Source organism: Lagopus muta, chromosome 1, assembly GCF_023343835.1.
Source record: "Lagopus muta isolate bLagMut1 chromosome 1, bLagMut1 primary, whole genome shotgun sequence".
Lineage (NCBI taxonomy): Eukaryota > Metazoa > Chordata > Aves > Galliformes > Phasianidae > Lagopus > Lagopus muta.
The window spans coordinates 69610694-69630698 of record NC_064433.1 but is presented as its reverse complement, the minus strand read 5'-3'; the positions used below and the strand labels follow the sequence as shown (position 1 = coordinate 69630698).

General features: G+C 37.1%; 2 protein-coding genes across 20 annotated transcripts in view; one reads left to right on the top strand and one right to left on the bottom strand.

The window, feature by feature from the left end:
• SMC1B (structural maintenance of chromosomes 1B) overlaps positions 1–10546 on the top strand; it is a 34839-nt gene extending 24293 nt beyond the window's left edge. For all 3 annotated transcript variants that reach the window (XM_048939069.1, XM_048939078.1, XM_048939058.1), the window contains 9 exons: positions 658–803; positions 1961–2114; positions 3404–3499; positions 4433–4589; positions 5334–5488; positions 5803–5954; positions 6189–6258; positions 9096–9206; positions 9467–10546. In XM_048939069.1, coding sequence (XP_048795026.1) covers positions 658–803; positions 1961–2114; positions 3404–3499; positions 4433–4589; positions 5334–5488; positions 5803–5954; positions 6189–6258; positions 9096–9206; positions 9467–9568 — 1143 coding nt within the window. In that variant the 3' untranslated portion in view covers positions 9569–10546. The remainder of the gene's footprint in view (positions 1–657; positions 804–1960; positions 2115–3403; positions 3500–4432; positions 4590–5333; positions 5489–5802; positions 5955–6188; positions 6259–9095; positions 9207–9466) is intronic.
• Positions 1–18334, bottom strand: part of RIBC2 (RIB43A domain with coiled-coils 2) — a 58738-nt gene extending 40404 nt beyond the window's left edge. For 8 of the 17 annotated variants that reach the window (XR_007375727.1, XR_007375728.1, XM_048939142.1 and 5 more), the window contains exons 1-2: positions 18130–18334; positions 16514–16853 (exon numbers count right to left, since the gene is read on the bottom strand). The gene's annotated coding sequence lies outside the window, so the exon portion shown is untranslated. Of the gene's footprint in view, positions 1–16513; positions 17176–18129 lie in introns of all 17 variants that reach the window. The other 9 variants (XM_048939179.1, XM_048939218.1, XM_048939248.1 and 6 more) reach the window with 9 other exon arrangements.
• Between the last annotated feature and the right edge of the window lie 1671 nt (positions 18335–20005).

The following is a 20005-nucleotide window of genomic DNA, read 5'->3' as shown; positions in this document are numbered from 1 at the left end:
CTGAAGGTATTTTGGTCTGATGCTGTAACAGCAGTAAATCTTAATTGAATTTCCATAATGCTGATCTCTGAAGGACCCTGCCTTCCTGCATGTCGTGTTAGGTTGACTATATTTTTACACCTCAGTTTTAGCAATTCATCAATGGTATGATTTACACAGGGGTAAAGGGGTAAAAACTCGTGTAAGTCCTTCCACTTGTATTTGTTCTTTGAAGAGATCGTTGTTCTCTGCAGATTACCTTAGGATTTATCTTTATTGAACAATACTTTCTACGCGATTTCAGGTTATGTGAGATGATGCTAAATATTTTGTACAAATACAGCAGATGAGAACACTTTTTGGAGGCTGCTGGGATAACAGAGGAAAAGAGAGTAGGCTACAGATTGTAGGAGTTCTAGGATCCCTGCCTTGTTTAATGGTGTTACAGTCTGCTGCAGTCACAAATCTGGAGCTGGCCATGCCTATGTATAAAAAACAACTGGATCTTCTAACATGTAATACAGGCCTTTCTCACAGTGCTCTTCAGACTTTATGCTGCAGTACATTTGAAAGTATTGTAAGAGGTTTAAACTTCAACTCTTTGTATGTTAAAGGTCCTTTGTTAAAAGGTTTAAATTAATCTTTTTAAAAATATTAAATATTAATATTTCTATGCAGGATGAGGAAAAGCATCTAAAAAAGGTGAAAGAAATTGAGGAGGAGGAGCAGCATCTTAAAGATAGATTAAGTGTTCAGAAATCTGAGATTATAAAAACCCAAAGTGAAGCAGAGGAGTTGAGAAAAACGTTTTTAACTCTTAATAGGTAATTATTGCACTCTTGGGAAAAATGATTCATGTAATAATCTTTAGAAGAGTTCTGGCGATGAGATATTTGCATTTCTTAAGTTCTGTTGTCTTGTGAAAAATTATTAGAGACGTGGTAACTTGCTTTTACAGTATGCATTAGTTAAAAAAAGCTTCTGTTTTGATACTTGGTTCCAGAAGGTAATTTGAATATTTCATGAGACCATTCCGTAATAAGATATGCTGTTCTATATAGTTTATTTGTTTAGTATTAGTTCTTGTGATTTCTAATGAATATGTATTGATTTCTGATAAGTACATATTAGCTTACAACTTGATCTTGGGGGAGCATGTTAAAAGATGTTGAACATTTCTGGAAGTGTTTTACTGCACACGTTGTTTGCTGGTTGTTTCATATTTTTATCTGGGTTTATTTAATGAGTGTTTTCTTTTTCTGATTCCTTCAAGTGTTGGGCACCTTACATTAACATTAATTTAGGGTCAGTGTTTTGTCCTTACCCTTCTTTTAAATCAGCTGCTTTAGAAACAGTTTACAGTTCAATTTACCACTTATCTTATTCAGGAGTTCTTGTGATGTTTGAAAAAAAATTATGTGTTGGCACAAACTTTCAGAATTCAAAATGAGCCCTTAATTTACATGCCCAGTAATGCATTTTATAGTGTTTAAGATTAGCAGCGCGAGACTGTTTTGTCTCTGCCTCATTAAATAACTTAATGCTATCAAAAGAATTTGTTGCAAATGGAGTAATGATTAAAAAAATAAACTTGATTAGAGCTTGAGAGGCATCAAATCTGTATATATATTAAGGAGAGCAGAACAGAACATGGTTATCGATTGTTATAGTTGGAAAGGATGCTATAGTGTGAACTTGGAATATGTTGGGATTATATCCTTGCTACTAGCACTTGCATTATAAGAGAGTGTAAAGTTAGTATGCTACAACAGAGCTTTAGTTTACGCGCTAGAATAGTGCATGGTTCCCATGTCAAACTCAGTGATTTCAGGGCATGAAGGGAGTGGAAAAAATTAGTGCTATTTGCATTATACTTTAATGAAGATTACAGAGATAGTGGTTTTTCATGCTGTATGACTATAGGTATTATTGGTAGTGATGCTGCTGCTCTTCAGTGGTTTTGTGCCTTTTGTGTACGTAGGGAAGCTGCAAAATTACAAAAGGAAGCTGCAGCTATAGAAGCTTCTCTGGAAGATAAAAGATTAAGAAGACATAATATGCTTCTAGAATGCAAGGTGCAGGACTTGAAAATACGTCTCCTGTCTGGATCGTTGGATGACATCAGTGAAATAGAGGTACTTTGTATAAGTAAAGATAGATGCCGTGTAGGTGCCATTATTAACCTTGAATTTAATTATATTCTTTTCTTTACAGGGCTAGTTGTCTTAAATAAAAATGATAAATTAATTGGTTTTGTGTGATCAAGCCTCATCCATTCAAAAGGACGATTTTGTTTATTTTTTAAGACAGATATTGTTTGCAGTTGTTTTTGCATGTGCTTATGATGTATTCCTGCTCAATATGTAAAATCATTGTGGTACAAAATGGCGTGAAGCAGTATTCTAGATACGTATGTATAAGAGGGCACAGGGGATCAAGTCAATCATAAACAAATATAGCATGTGTCTGGGTTGAGATAATATTTTGATTTCAGTATATGTAGATGTTTACAGAAATAAAAACAGGCTAAAATAGAAATATTCCTGCTATCAGGGAATTGAACATTACTACTTTTCTCAATCTTCCCTCTTTCAGCAACAGTATCTTTTGTGTGGAGAAATTATTCTTTGTCCCCTTTTGTGAAAGAAGTTATTTATTTTGAAGTATTTGTGCCTACAAAGTTGGAAGAAATCTTGTTGAATCCACTCCTTAGAAAAGTGCTTTTGTTGGAGGATAGGTCTAAATAGGGATGAGTTTGTAGGCAGCTCAGCTATCTGTTTATGAATAAGGAAGAAAAAATTAAGGAAGTTGGCAGTTGGAATAACAACTTTGATTCCCAGATAACAGTACTGAAAAGACAGAAATGTTTTGTTTTAAGAAGCCTGGTAGGAAAAGGACTGATGGTAAATGCACCATGGCATGTGTTTCATTTAAAGACGAGTAGCTGTTTGAACTTCAGGCTCACAGTGTCCAGAAGATACTCTGCTTATGTCAAACAGAACTGAAGTTCATTTTTCTCAAGCCGGCTAAATAAAAGATGTACCTTGACTTACACATTTCAGAGCCTTTCCTTGAATGAAGAATAAATTACCACAGAAAAGTAAATTATTTCCCATCAGGAGAGAATGGTATACTTCCAGTACGCACATTATTCTATAAACATATTTCAGAGAAATTACAGCTGCTTTCATAGTAGCTTTAAACTGAAATTGGCAGATGTTTTTGTCTTCATATAAAAGGTGCACTTATATTCTTAGAATTATAGGATCTTAACTGTTAGCTCAATTTTGGACAGGGGTCAAGCAATGGAAGAAGTTTACCTCATGCCCTGTTACCACTGTGTCTTTTTCTGTCTTTTCAATGTATTGTTTAAATGATTTAGAACTTTTGTATTTCTGAAGCAGAATGTCCATTTTGCCCATAGCTAGGAACTGAAACAGAAGACACTCAGACTACAGGTATCTATGAAAAGGAAGAGGCAATTAAAATAGACTACAGTAGCCTACCTAAAGAACTGAAGGTAATCTCATTTTAAATAAACACAAATTGAGTTTATTTTTTATTTAAAATATTTCATTTCTTGAAATTATTTGTTTATTCCTCACCCTAGCCTGCAAATGGAACATTTTTAAAACACCGGTAAGCTGAAGTGTTTTGGTTTTGCAATTGTACGTGACACAAATATATGAAGTTTTTAGATAGGTCAGATATCTTTTCTGTTACGTTTAACTAAAAGTCTACCTACACCATAAGAAGAGCATAGAAAAACTGTAAATATAATTCTTACTTTTTTTTTCCTCCTTCTTTACCTTCTGCCTTCAAGTTCTGTCACAGAAGGTTATAACACATAACACTAGAAACTAGGGATTGTCTACTGGAAGTGGTGGGAGGGAACTGTGTCATTTTCTTTCCCATTGTATTTTCAGAAACTGAATCTTAGAACTCTGTGATTCCATTACAGTCATGTTTTCTTAGCACATTTGTGTGTGAGTAAATTCTTCTTTTTAACCATCATAGCTAAAATGAATTATGGATATTAGGTACAGAGCAAGGAGGAATTTGAACTTTTGTGAAAAAAAAGTCTTCAGTAAACCACAAAGAAATACTTTCTTCGCAAATCAAGGAATGAAGACAGCTGAGCTTTGTCCTGTATTGTAACTTCTGATGGATATCTAGGCTGAAGAGACGTTTTTATTGTTAAAGGATTTGTAAAACAATACTTAGGACATAGTAGATTGATTCTGTGAACTAAGACTCTGGATAGGGAGCATTAGATGTTGGGGTTTTTTTAGTTTTGTTTCTAGATAGAACTATCAGATGAGTGGAGTGCTTATCCAGAAACCATGACTGCTTGTTTTTTATACATGGAAATGTCTTAGCCTAAAAGCAAATCTTATGATCTGAAGTTTGTTTTGTTTTGTTTTTTCTCTGTTGTTGTTGTTTATTTCTTTAGGACCTAGAGTCTGATAAAGAGATAGAGGCTCATCTGAACCAGATTCAGCAGGAAATAAAATCTAAGGAGAGCATCTTAATGAAGACAGCTGTTCCAAACCTAAGAGCAGTAGAGAAATTACAAATAGCTCGGACCAAATTCCAAGAATCAATGGAAGGTAACAGTGAGTCTTCCTTATTGTTTCTTTAATGGCCTTGAAAGTTCTTGCCCTAATTAAAATTCCTTTTTATGGGGTTGGTCCTGCTGTTTTTGCTACTTTCAGGTATTAAGGTATTTCTTGTGCTTAAGTGTTTATCCTTAGTTGTCTTTTAACTATATTTAAACAATTTATTAATATATACTCTGCAATATTCCATTGAAACACAGTTGAAATGATTAGCAAAAATCACTTTGCAGAAGTGGTTACAAGTAATTTCTTGACCAAATGACATTGTGAAATATTTTCTTAAAAGGACTGACCTTAATTGTAAAATCATTTTAATTTTTCTTAATTAGAAGGTTGTCCAGAATCTCAGACATAAGCATCACTGTAAAATTACCAATGTCCTCAAAGAGAATTGCATTGAATTACTACCAAATTGAAGGAGTTCTGAATCTGTAACCAGTAAATGCTTGGGCTGCTTAAGGCCACGCTGCCTAGAGAAGCAATTAGAAAGAAAAACTTTGTTGCTTCAGAGCAGTGTGTCATAGAATATACTGAATATGTGTAACTTTCCCATTTTGGAGGCCACCAATTAAAATCTGGGAGGAAACTCATAATGTTGGTGTGCTGTCTGTTTGTGTGTTAGAATTGTTTCTGTAGTATTTTCCTTGATGCTTGCTGTGGGACACAGTCCACTTATTTTTTCTGTATATTTTCTTAGAGTCTTATTATGAAATAATTTTAGAATTTTTTTCATAGCTTTTGAGACCAGCAGAAAGGAGGCCAGAATATCCAAGCAAGAATTTGAAGAGGTGAAAAAAAGGAGATATGAACTTTTTAGCCAGTGCTTTGAGCATGCATCCATAGTTATTGATCAGGTCTACAAGAAACTTTGCAGAAACAGTAGTGCACAGGTGTGTCATGTTCTCTGGTACTTGGCTTAAAATGCCTCCAGGAGGCTTTACTATGCAGAATTAGAAAACTTAATCTGCACACTGTGATTGTTGTACTTCAAAAGTTAATTAGCCTTCTTCATCATTCATCAAGAGGAGTATTCATTGGGAGGTTTAATAGTGTTAATATTCAGAAGCGATGAGAAGCTTCATCCAACAAGTGAAGTTGATTTATCAGCTTCGAGCGTAGCTCAGTCAGTATTTAAGTCTAACAAATGCACATCACAACAATATTATAAGTGTCACTATCAACATTGAGATGTATGCATTTCCAGGCATTCCTTAGTCCTGAGAATCCTGAGGAGCCTTACCTGGAAGGCATAGGCTTTAATTGCGTGGCACCCGGAAAGCGCTTTATGCCAATGGACAGTTTGTCAGGAGGAGAAAAAACTGTGGCCGCTCTGGCTCTTATATTTGCTGTACACAGGTAAAATATTTTGGTGTTATACAAGTATTTGGCTTTATAAGTGATAGGAAGAATGCATACTTAAACGTGTTAAAAATCTGCTAGTGCTGTATCTTAATATTTACAAAAATCTTTCATTCTTTACCTGTCATTACTCATTATCAGAATAATTTTTTGGTAGTATGACTCACAGTCCTTAGAACACTTATCAATATTTTTGCATTTAAATGCAAAACACTGTATTTTCTTTTACAGTTTTCGGCCTGCACCATTTTTTATTTTAGATGAGATAGATGCTGCCCTGGATAACACAAACATTGATAAAGTAAGTTGGTCTCTCTTCCTTTGCCTTTTTAATCTACACATAATGGTATCTTTTGCAGGAGGATGGCTACTTTTCATTAGATGTTACAGGGCTAGAGAGATTTCTTACAGTGTTTAACCTGTTTGAAAATTTCATTGTGTTTAGAACAGAAATAATGATCATACATGAGATGTTTGAAACAAGGCTAGGTTTTAATTCCTAAATCTAACAATGTCTTTTAAGCAGTCTTCAGTCTGTGAATTTGAGAAAACAGATCAATTCTGTAGAAAATTTGCCCCATGAATGTGTGTGGTGCAATCTAAGACAAAGGCCGTCTGGGAATTGCTGATTGGGTTTGCTGAGTTGGAATTTTTAAGGACTTTAAATTCCCTTAATTGTAAGAAGCAGAAGGGAGTGTATCTAGGTGTTGAAATTCAATTCTTTATATTACTGGAATATTTTATGTTACTGTCTTACTAAATATTTTCATCTCCATTAATATCAATTAGGGACTATAACTCCCATTATTTTAGAATTCTTGTTTAATGAAAAAAGCTTCCTGTTGCTCTCTGACTTTATTTTTGCCCTATTGGTAGCAGTCACTAGAATGAAAATTTGAGTAGAACAGAGTAGAATAGAATGGAATACAGTACGCAAATATTGCCAACAGTAGATGTTATTTAAGGGAGAAAAAGATCTCCACATATCTATGGACTTCTTACTGTGGAATTATTCCTTTCTTGATAAAATAAAGCAAAGAGATATTTCTAACAGTATTATTGGTGATGCCAAGTCTTAGTAAAAACTAATGAATCAAATCCGTTTCATGAACACAGTTTGTGGTGGTTGTTTTTTTTTAATGAACTGTGTTATGCCAAATACAGTGCAGTTTGCTTTGAAGATACCTCTTCAACCAGCAGCTGGGGAAAGATTAACTAGTCATGCCTGCCAGATAGAGTGCCTTCTCAGAGGTTACTGACCCTGCTCTGTGAAAGCCTTTTCCAAAACCAGACTTCTTAATCATTTGTTGGGATTCAAGCCTGTGAGGGATACCCATAATCCATTACTTCTGAGACGATATACACTGCATTTAACACAGTCCACCATGTTTCAGCAATACTAGATAAGATGTAATGGAACTGTAATGAAAATAATTACGTGTTATTAGGCTCTGGCTGTCAATGGCACTGTTGGAAACAAGATTACAAATAAACTGATCACAAAACACCTCCATAATCTACACTTTTTAACAGGATTGTTTTCTATTCATTAGTCTTCCAGGACCGCTATGACTTGTCACACCAGTTGAAGATCCTGTGCTCTGCTTATATATTGTGTTTTCTGAATGTTCCTCTTAATTCTGGATTTGAATGTGTTGTGGCTGATGATGTTGGCCACAGTTACCCATGCTGCCTTCACACTCTCCTCTTTTATCTTTCTTTTCTTTTATGTATGCATTCTGTGAGGTTCCTGGCTTCTGGTATGTTACCAACTTCCCATACAGATTATGAATCATGCATTAACACAACTGATGACAAGGCACTTCTCTGCAGTTTGCCTCTCCAAGTAGGCATATTCTGATGTATGTGATAGAGATCTCCACTTTATATCTTGGAATGCACTAGGCAGCATTCCTTTTCAGAATGCTATAGACAGACATGTTTCTAATTGGACAGATTTCTCTTCAGATAAAAAACACATTCTTAGCCTGTTAAATGTTTTCAGAAGAGCATTAACAGTTGTTAACCAGTTCCTGTCTGCTTGCACTGTGGCTGGTGGGGATTACTGAAATGGCAGCTCTTTTCACCTGAGCAACATAAAGCAGGCAAGCTGTGACAAAGGCTGTTACATTTACATATGTGGAGCATGACTGCCTGTGTGATGCAGGAAAAAGGGTAACAAAATATTGGTTCCCTGAAATAAAACCTTTCACTAGCTCGAACATCTGTGTAGGTGTATGTAGTGTCTTAAATTGCAGAATGAGCAAAATCGACATGGCAGTGATGTGCAAGTAAAATTTATATGCTTCCCTGATCCCTGGGTCTTTCATAACTCTTTCCTAACCTGTAAGATACAGTTGTTATCAGCCTGATACTAGAAAGCACCAAAACCTTCAGAGGAATTAAATACAGCAAGCGAATAAAACTGATGTATGAAAATGTTTTATGTTGCTAGTACTTTATTGGTAGCTAGTTTTTATGCTTAGAACTAAGAAATCTTTTTCTTCACGCTTTTTCAGTTTTGAGATCTGTTTTAGCAAATCCTTAATAATTTACTTGTACCATAAGATGAATGTTAACGATGTAACTCACTAGTGGCTATTCTTTCACTGGAAAAAAAAAAATAACTTCCATCACACAGATAAAACTACAGATTAACTGAAAAAGTGTTGGGTTTTCTTTACTTAATTCATATTGTGTGTATTGCCTTTTTTCAGTCTCAGGCTTATCACTGAATATTTTTGTGTTACTTTGGAGATCATTGAGGGGAAAAAAAACAGTTGCCATCTGCAGTGAACTTAGTATATAAGCACTAACTGTCCTTTTGCATTTTTTTCCATACTCAGGAATTTCCACCTCCCTTCCAATTGCATTAGTGCCAGTGAAAAATATTTTATGTAACGTTCTTCTGTAGCTTTATACATCAGAGTGAATGATAGTTTTCATATGCATTTTCAAAAAGTAGCAAATCTGAGGTGTTTCCATAAGGCAATGCAATTTATGTCTTAAGATACTTATTTTAACAAATGAATTGCTGAATGTAATGTAGTTCAGTTCTTTCCTCATCATTGCTTAATTATAGTAATTACAGCACAGTTTAATTCTACCAGAACTAACTTATTTGTCTTCATTCCAAAGGTATCAATTTTCATTAGGGAACAGGCACATAAACAATTTCAAATGGTAGTTATTTCTCTGAAGGAAGAGTTTTATTCCAAAGCAGACGCATTGATTGGAGTGTGTCCAGAGGTAACAATTATTACTTACATTTTTGTTAAATAATGCAAGCTGATTCTGTTGCAGTACTGATTTACATCTTAAGAATTAATACAGTGACTCATGTATGAAACTATATTGTTGGATTTGAAGTATTTTGTGTTTAGAAATAACTACATGTATTCTCTTGATGAAAAGATGACTTTGGTAACTCAAGCTCATTACTCTAAGACTGTTGCTTACAAAATGCTTAAATCAGACGTTTTTAATTGTATGATCCTTCCCCTTTTCAGCATGATGACTATGTGTTCAGTCGAGTACTGACTTTGGATCTTACCCAGTTTCCAGAGGATGAAGAAGAAAAAGAGAATAACAAACGCAGATCTTCAGAATAAAAGCATGGATGGATTTAGGGTCAGGAGGCAGGTAGAACTGTGTTTACAGCTGACTGTTAAAAACCTTTAGTTAGAATGTGGTCATTAATGGTTAATAGAAACATGTTTACCTTTAAAAAAAAAAAAAAAAAAAGGCATTTTCTTCAAGTTCTTGTTTGTTTGTTCTGCTGCCTTCAGATGAATTATAAGCACACTGTTAAGGAGCATAAGACTTTTTTTTTTTATGAGAAGAGATATGTTTAGTTGTATCTCCAGTGCATGCTAACACTGGACTATCTCAAGACCTTTACAGTCTCTTTTCTATGATGCAGCTGCCTCTGTTTACATTCAGGTGAGATTATTTTGCTTTTTTGAAAAACAAACAAACAAACAAAAAAAACCAAAATACTGGAATATGGCTGTTGCTTTCTGTGATTTCTTGATGACTGTAATACATTAGTTGTCCACTGTGGGATTATGAAAATAGTCAATTTTACAAAAGCTCACCTCCTCTCTCCAGAGGTTTGATGTACCCTGGAAGAAATTCCCAAGGCATTTTCCCCCACACAGAATGGGAAAGAATAAAACAGGTGTGAGGCAGCTTCCAGACAAGCCTTAGAAAAAGAGCATCTTCTGTTAGTTTGCATTTGAGAAGACTTAATATGTAGGTGTCCCAGTGCATTCAAGGTGGATGTGCTTCATCTAGGGATAATGAAGTTGGTTACAGAACAAGTTTGAGATCTAGAATCACTTAATGTGGCTTCTGTTGCACCTTGGTGTTTACTGATGAGCTTTATTTGTCTTGTACTTGCTCCTGATTATTTCTTGCATTCATATACCAGTTTCCTGCAGTCTACCATGGCTGTTATATACTTAGATCTTGTGATGTGTTGCTAATAAAAGTGCTTGTTGCACTCAGCAGTTGAGTTTACTAGGTAAGGAAGGACCTATGCAAACAGATAGACTGTTCCTAGGAAGAATGCTACAATGACATAAATGTGTCCACCCAGCTGTAGACAAAGGTTTATCAAATAGTTACATTGTAGCCCCATTCCATTAAATAAAGTTATTTACTCTGAACATAATCCATGAGTAAGCTTAATTCCTTTGTATTAATGTATTAGGCATGGCAGTGCTTTTATTGATGTGAACGATGAACAGAAGGAAAGCAGACTCGTAGTGTTTTTCAGGGACCTTTGATCCATGAGTTATCACACTGTGTTATCAACACAAATAGAGAAGTTTTGCTTTTTAACCATTTACAAAGAACACTTGGTTGAAAGCTTATATGGGCCCACGCAAATACACTGAGAATAACTAACCTGAATATTAAAGACAGAAGTAAAGAAGGCAGTCAGAATCTCAGCCTTTTCCTTGTTCTCAGTGACAATGTTTTGCACTGTTTATTAATTCATTGACTGACAGCTGCATTCCAAATTATGTAGCCAAATAAAAATTATATACCTTTAAACACAGTTTCATCATCATCTATGGGAGACTTACAAAACTATATTAGAGAATTAGGAATGAAAGAGATCTGTGAGGATGCCTTTGAAAGTCTGGATGTGATGAAATTTTCAGCAGGCATGAGAGATCTCATCCTGCAACAAGCCCCAACACACCAGTATGGTTCTTTGGTATCCATACTAAACCCCCTGAGGGGGTTATAATAGATAGAGGCCATAATACAACAGGCCACCCAATTGGTGGCAGGTCTGTGGGGGACAGCACCAATGGGCCAGGCACAATGTCTAAATGGTGTTGGAGAGGTCAGAGGTCCATCTATGACCACAACCTTGGAGACCGACCTCTAAAGTAATCCGATATGGATCCATTAAGGTCTTAAGTAAGCAAATGTTCAATTACCTGATTAGGGCAGGAGTTCAGTTTAAAAAGATTGGCAGCCTAATCAGGTCCTATCACAATTAATCAGACAATTAAAGCAGAAGGAGTTACAATCATAGAACGCATTCCATTAGAGAACAGAAATGTGGAATCTAGTGGATTTCAGTCCCATCAAAAAAAGAGTAAGCCTCCTCAAACAGCCCAGGCAGCTGCAGCTAAGCCATCAGAGGAGAAAGACTTAGGGATTGCCAAGCTAATGGCATAACATAGGAGCCAAAATCCCTTGGAACTGTGGCCTCCAGAAGAGGCTGGAGGCACTATGTTGAACTAATGATTCATTGGTCCGGAAAGAACATTCAGCAGGCTGTGGCACTAGTGGAGTAGAAGCATCAGTTGTATCACAGAATCATAGAATGGTTTGGGTTGGAAGGGACCTTTAAGATCATCTAGTTCCAGCCCTCTGCTGTAGGCAGGGACACCTTCCACTAGACTCAAAGCCCCATCCAGCCTGGCCTTGAATGCTTCCAGGGAGGGAACATCCACAACATCACTGGGCAACCTGTTCCAGTGTCTCAACATTAAAGAATTTCTTCCTAATATCTAGTATAAATCTACCTTCTTCCAGTTTAAAACTTTCCCCTCATCCTGTTCCTACGTGCCCTTCTAAACATCCTTTCCCCAGCTTTCCTGTAGGTCCCTTTCAGGTTCTGGAAGCCTCCCTCCAGAGCCCTCTCTTCTAGGCTGAAGAGTCCTAGCTCTCTCAGTCTGTCCTTGTAGGAGAGCTGCTCAAGCCCTCTGGTCATCTTTGTGGCCCTTCTCTGGAGCCCCTCCAAGAGCTTTATGTCATTCTTGTGTTGCATGCCCCAGAACAGGATGCAGGGTAGAGAGGTAGAATCATCACCTGTTGGCCACACTTCTCTTGATACAACCCAGGATGCAGTTGGCTTTCTGGGCTGCAAGCACACATTGCCAGCTCATGTTAAGTTTCTCATCAACCAGCATCCCCAAATCCTACCCCTCAGGTTTGCTCTCAAGCCATTCCCCATCCAGCCTGTATCTGTGTTTGAGATTGCTCCAGCCAAGGTGCAGGATCTTGCACCTGGCCTTGTTGAACTTCATGAGGTTAGCATAGGCCCACCTCTCAAGTTTCTCCAAGTTTCTCTGGATAGCATGCCTTCCCTCTGGAGTGTCAGCTGCACCACTCAGCTTAACGTCATCTGAAACTTATTGAGGATACACTTGATCCCACTGTTCATGTTGCTGACAAAGATGTTAAACAACACTAATCACAAGCACTGATCCCTGAGGAATGCCACTCATCAGTAGTGTTCACTTGGACATTGAGCTGTTGACTGCAACTCTGAGTGCAACCATCCAGCCAATTCCTTATCCCTTGAGTGGTCCATCCATCAAATCCATTTTTCTCCAATTCGGTGACCAGGACATCGTGGGATAGCATCAAAATGTTTTGTACAAGTCCAAGTAGGTGATGTCAGTTTGCTCTTCCTTTATCCACTGATGCTGTAACTCTACCATAAAAGGCCACCAAGTTTGTCAAGCATGATTTGCCCTTGGTGAAGCCACGTTGGTTACCACCAATCACCTCGTCTTTATTTTCCACATGCCTTAATAGGGTCTTAATGGAAGATCTGCTCCATGATCTTACCATGCACAGAAGTGAGACTGACTGGCCTGTAGTTCCCTCTGGTTTTCTTTTTTTCCCTTCTTGAAAATGGGGTTATGTTTCCCCTTTTCCAAGGCTTTTAGCTCATACTAACAAAGAAAACATTGCTGGTAATTCCCTTGTCTTCCATCTACATTCAGCACAAATTGCTTTCTCTCAACTAGAATGTTATTTATTCCTTATTGACAAATTAACTGAGTATGAAGCACACGGTTAGTGAGAAACCAGTTTCTAAAGATCATTTCACACTTTCAGCATGATGTTTTCATGCCCTATTTTCAGTAATGCATTTCCATTTAGTTCCCAGATTTTCATTTGTTTTGTAATTAACCTTTGCAACACTAGTTAACTGGATGTTTGTTCACGTTGTTGACCTTTCTGATAAATTCATCTCTGAAACCTAAAACAAAAAATAAAATAATTCTTAACGCACCTTCCTTGGAAAAGGCCAAATTTAAAGACAGTTGTGTCACTGTTTCACTTTTTTTTTTTTTCCAGCAACTATTTTAAAATCAACAATCTCTGTATCAGTTAAGTAGCACACTCGTAGAAAGAAAGCTCACGTATGAGTGCTGACTCCTATGGTTCCTTGTTAGCTCAGCCAACTGATATTTTGAAGTTAATGGAGACAGAAGTAAAATATATTTGTATCTAAACAAAAGAAAGTTTATCATACCCACTAAAATGTTTATTCATTTCAAGTAAATAAGTGCAAGGTTTTCCTTGCTTTGTCGTCTTATTGTTTCTTTTTGTTTGCTCGCTTGTTTTACCCCAGCACTAAGTCTTCCATGGTCAGAAATTTATTACATTACCTAAAAATAAAATTGTTGAATATTCAAGACTTCATTTCAGAAATCCAGATTCAACATTTCTACTCACTGAAGTTTTTTGTGTAGTACTTTACCGAAGTACTTTAAATAAAAAATTATTTCTGTATTCAGTCAAGATCTTTGTTTTAAATAAAAAAAAAAAAAAAAATCCCAAGCAGTTATCCAACAATTTTATGACAAACTTCTACAAAATTTGTGCATCATCTTTATTTACAAACAGCCAGTAGTATAAATTTCCAAAATAGAAACAAACAATTGACAGGAATTCATTCATCCTTCTGTCAGTCTCAGCACATTTAAGCATTCTGGCATGCAGAACAGAAAATGGTGTTTTTTAAGGTAATATAAACCAAAGAAAGAACAAAGATAAAAAGGATTATACTTTCAAAATCATATACATCTTACAAATCTTATACTAGAGCACTATATAGTCTGACCGTAATGTCTCCTACTTTGCTATTAAAGAGGTGAAAAAGATTTATGTTCCTGAGAAAGGAAAATATTTTAACAAAACCAAACTGATACAAAAAATAAAATGTCTTAACATTTCTTTAAAAAAAAAAAAAAAAAAAAACTTTCCCTTTTTGAAAAACAAACAAAAACTGGTTTCACATAGGAATCCAAAAGAAATCCAGATATTAGGCACTTCTAGAAAAGCAGCTACATGTACAGAATTTTTGTATTGTGTGTTCTGTAGAACAACTTGGTGCAGCCTAAAACAAATACTACGTTTTTATTACCAAAAACCAAATTACATATTCAAAATGCTATAAAACAGGCTCAAGAAATTAAAAGAAAACATATTTCTTTCCAAACAAGAAGCTCACCAGTTACTAGAAGGAGTCTAATTAAAAACATCAAGGCGATTAACAATTCCTATTTCTACAATACAGTTTAACACAGAGACAATGCTAAAGCAAGTTTACAAATATTAAAGCAGGCAGCTACGATCCTCACTGCAAAACCCTGGAAGTTGTCATCTCTAATGTGTCATCTTGTACACATTATTCACGCTAGCTGACCCAGGAGAAACAGAATCATGCTGAAGGATCTGAGCGAGCCAGTTCACTTGAAATCAAACATGAAATGAAATTTCTGATTCTACCTTCTAACTCACTGAAACCGATATATTTAGAAGGCAGAACAAGTTTCAGCTACTTATTCAAAACACATTGTTATAATGAAGAGAAGTTCAGCTAGCAACTATAAATCTAGAACTAAGACACTCAGAAGTTACTTTATTATTATTATTTTTAACTGTTGTCATCAAAATGGCAGTTGTGTCTCATACTCTGAAATCCATGAAAGCACAGAAATATTTCCCTGAGGCTCTACGTGGTAAATATGATATATCAGATACAGAAAAACAGAACCTAAACATTCACGATTCTGATCTCATTTGTTTTACAGTTTAACAGAATGTACTCAGGCAATTCAGCATCTCTCCCCACCCTGAAATCCATGTAGTACAGATCTTTGTCTCTGCTGTTCCCACACAGGATTAGCGAGCTGCTATAACACTCCTTCTCACAAGAAGATCCTTCATCAGGCATAAGATCTCGAATGTCACCCTTCTACAACAATCTCTAAGTACAGAGAACATCCTTTAACTCTCCAACAATCTTCTAAAGCCAATTTAGATCGAAAGCCTACAACAAACTGCATATTGGCAAGAAACTTTGGCTACAGCGTCATCACTTAGAAATCCCCAAGTTTCATTACATTAATTCTTGTGGCTATGTTTCTTCCTTCATTTTATTATTATTATTTTTTTTAATATAAGGATGTATTTTTTTTCTTTGGCTTTGAAACACATCTCAGTGTGTGGTTGTGGAAAACGCAGACTGCAGACCCCAATCCCTCAAGAAAGCACCGTGCCAGAGCCTACAGTTCACAAGGCTGCTTGCCAGCTCCAAGGTTCACATGCTGAAAGCTCATTTGGAAGCAAGAGGCCTATGTCTGGAAATCATCTGACTAAGAAGGAAAATTAAAACCTCCCTATGACAGAGGGACATCAGCATTTCTGAGGAAAACCAACACAGACCCCATCTGCAAATGAGGTTTTTTGTTATAATAGTACCTCCAAGCTGTTTTCTTTCACTGTCAGTATCCTACAACACGCTGCGCTATGAAGAACTCCGGCACGTTCAGAGCACAGACAACAACCAACTTACAGCAAAACACGTTAAAATCTACAGAACAAACTCCTCTACAAAGGGTTCACAATGCAAAAAAGATTCACAAAGGAGATGCAAATTGTTTTCTCAGAAAAGGACTGCATTTTTCCACTACCCCATCCAGCAAAGCGTTTGGGAAGATGCCTCCAAAAAAGCTTCAATAATCACATGTATAACTTGTATAACTTCTAAACAGTCGCGTCCCGCGACGCTGCCAACACCAATATTTTAGGCTTTAGTTTTTGCTTTTATCCGTACAGCACCAACACGGAGCAGCCACACGGCTGCCCACAGCAGAGCTCGTAGTAACGGGCACGGCGGTACAGCGGCACTGCACGCCCCGCCCCGAGCCACCTGCTGCGGGCAGCTCCCAGCTGCCCCGCCTCACGCCGCCACAGCGCCCCTCGCGCCGCCCCGCCCAGTGCGTTACCTCAGGGCGGCGGTCTCGCATTGCTTCTTCCTTAGCTTTCCCCGCCGGCTGGGAAACAGCCTCCCCGTGTGCCGTGTTCCGCCGCAGACGGTGGCCGCCCTGAGAAAGCGCAGTGGGGCGGGTGCTGCCCCTGGCCGGAGCCTCCGTCCTCTGCTATGAACTGCTCCCCTCGTCACTCCCTCCCGCTGTTGGTACTGCAACACGTCTTCTCCTCAAACGAAAGGCAGTCAGTCAGTCAGAGCTGTCAGCTCAGAGAGGCACCTGAGTTCCACAGACCCGCTCCCACGTATGCCAGGGGATGTTGGCAAAGTGTGAGACCCTCCTGTACTTCTCTTCACTCCTAAAATGGAACTGAGCAATGTTTGCACGCCTGTACAAATCCCAGAAACACTTTAAAGGCAAAAATACAGGTTAGCAGTCTACTAGTCTGCAGTTACAGAAAGGGGAGGGGTAACCTTGAAGATTAACGGCAATTGAAGTCACAGATGATGCAACTATTAAAAATGCTAAAGTATTAGACTGATGACAAAAAAACACAGAAAGAAAAGGAAGAAAAGACAGCGTTTAATTACCATCAGTGGATGCATCCATGGGTAGGGTCGAGCGATTTGAGTTGATCTGAGCATAGCATTGGGATGTGCTAACAGCAGGTGGCATGTATACTGTGCAGGGACAGCAAAACAGCGTGCTATTCAAACACAGCCTGCTTTATCTAGTCTAGTTTAAAAGCCAATAGCTACAGCTCTCATCCTGTTCAAATCATTTTATTTTTTTTTTAATTCACTTAAAGGCAAAGTCTAAAAGCTCAAGTTCCTTCACCGTGATTTATTATAATATTCAATCAATAACATTTATCTCAATTCCATTCTATTTTCCAGCAGCAGTTTCCAGGTTTATTTGCAGTGCTGTGTGTTTAATTAGGCCATGTCCTGAGAGGGCTCAGATATGTAAGGAAAACCCAAGATGAGCAAAGACACACTGCACCTAAGGGTGCTTTCAGCAAGAACTGCTCCCCCAGTTCCAGCTGTAAAACTTTTGAAAATGTGACGTTGCCTGATTTCAATTTCTTCTGGATAACACGATATCATGTTCTGGGTAACGGACTTCTGAAGTGCTTATTGGCATAAGCTCCCTAAGCATAGGCTGCAAACGATTTTGTTTTTTTTTCCTGTAGTCCCATGCTTTGGGGTACAGTCAGGATTCAGAAGTGTTGTATGCATGTATACAAGCATTCTCTTTTGTCTATTAAATGTCAGTTGTATTGACATTCTGGCATAGTTTTAGGAAGAATTTTGATAAAGACAGCCAGTTTTACAGCTGGAACAAAAAAAGGTTTTCTCTCCATATCCTGTGATACTTTCACAAGTGCAGTTGTATTCAGCCCACTGACTTTATTAACTTCTATTTTACATAAGAGCACTGTGTCCTTGTGAACTATACATGTAATCTTCCCTAGACATCATTTCTCACTTTGTCATTTTTTATATTAAAGTTATATTCGTAGCGTCCCCAGAAAGTCTTAAAAAACAATGTGGAGATTGATAGTCATAAGGAAGATGGAGGACAGGATCACAGAGAACAGAAAGGGTGAAGCAAGAATGAGGCTACAGTCTCACCTGAAATTTCAAGACTGAGGGAGTTAAGAGAAGCCCTGCAGTACTTCCATCTCTTTTGCCTTTCACCATTCACTGCCGTCACTCAGTCCAAAAGGCAATTTAACATGCTGGTGTTTTGGGTTCAGTACACCTGAAAGTCAAACCTGTTCTCTTTTAAAAGAGCCAGTGATGTTGTTCTCTGAAGCCTCGGAGAAAAACCAGCATTTTTGTGCTTGGAATACTGTTTGACACTGCCTTGCAGTACAGTTGGAATGTACTACTAAATAATTTGATAAATATCTCTGAAAATTTTTACAGCTGTAGATAGGAGTCACAAAGGCTTGCTAAATATTTTCCTGAGTTGACTCAAGGTCAGACCCATCCCCTCGACTTATGATACCTAATATTCCTTATTTCACATTACTTTTAAACTGGGAGGAAATATCTATGAAGAAAAGCCCTCAAATCTTTTTTTTTTTCATAAATGTTATTACTTTTTCCCAGTACATCTTGCCCCTTTTACATCCGCAGAAAACAATAACTTATTAAAAAACAACAGTAATCACAACAGTAATAAATTACGTAAGCTCTAGACTTGCTCACAAGGAGTTGTAAAAGTCACTAAGGGTGAAGAATATTAATATTTTCCAACCAAATTAGATCCAAGCATAGTCACACAAAACACAATCAAAAGGAGCTTTAGTATAATTTTCCAAATATACAGCAATATGCAGCAGTGTATTTTTTCATTACATTTTAAATTACATTTTCTTATTATAATTCAAGCTGTGTATGACAGAGACAAGCAAATAATGTTGCTAGAAATTGGGGGGAAAAAGCTCGGTAGCAAAAGCCATACTTCAAAGAGAATGGTAAAATGTGTTTAAATATAAACTTTGAAATAGAAAGGAGTTTCTTTCAAGAAGCAACAAGGAAAGGTGTGTACTGTTGCTGCAAGTGAGAAACTCAGTGACAGGCAGAACACGTTTTAAATTAAATAACTGTAGAAGCTTACCACTTGATTCAACCTCAGGTTAATCTCCCATATTATACTAAATCCATATGCTTATCCAAGTGTACCAAACAATATATTCATTCCATGGCTTATTTTGGGCTTTATTGCTACCTCTGTGAATACACTTAAAGTGATGTAATCAGGATAAGCTGGTTGGTTTTGGCTAAAGGAGGCACTGAGTCTGATTTTTCAGCAGTTTAATAAGCTTTGATATCCTTATATCCTTATAAATCCTACAATGCATTTGCCAGATCCTCATGGTTGAAAAGAAAACCAGCAAAACTCACAATGATAATTTATTGAGTTTATTGAAAAACATCTTTAACAGATCAACAAATTCATATCTTAACTTACTTCATAACAGAAAACCTGCATGCCCTTGTTGATTGAGATAAAATTCCTTCTACATGCACAATTGAGCTTCTTGTTACTCCCTGATAGTCGCTCACTCTTTTCTAATGCAGAGCTGGCTGGATCCTACTAGTTTGTCATCTCTGAAAGCAGAATAGTTTGTAAAATGCTTTGAAGAAGGAAGATACTATCAAAAATTCAAAGTATGTTTTCAAAAGCCAGTGTCAGTTCACTTTGAGTTTAATTATGATTGAATATAGAGATGAATTTTCTAAGTAAACCTTGAGTTTTCACTTGCAGCACTGTATATGCACAAGACCTGCATTGTGACATGATCTTTAAAATAACTCAGGATGTAACTGCAACAGCACATTAGGGTTTACTTTTAAAATTACCAAGTGATGAGTGACAGATACCAATAGAGTTCTCCCTGCAGTCGACTTTTACTTTACAGAGCATAACTTCATGTAAGTTCTGCATTACCTTGCACGAAGCTCTCTCACAGTCTGACTCCCAGTCAGTTCTTCCATA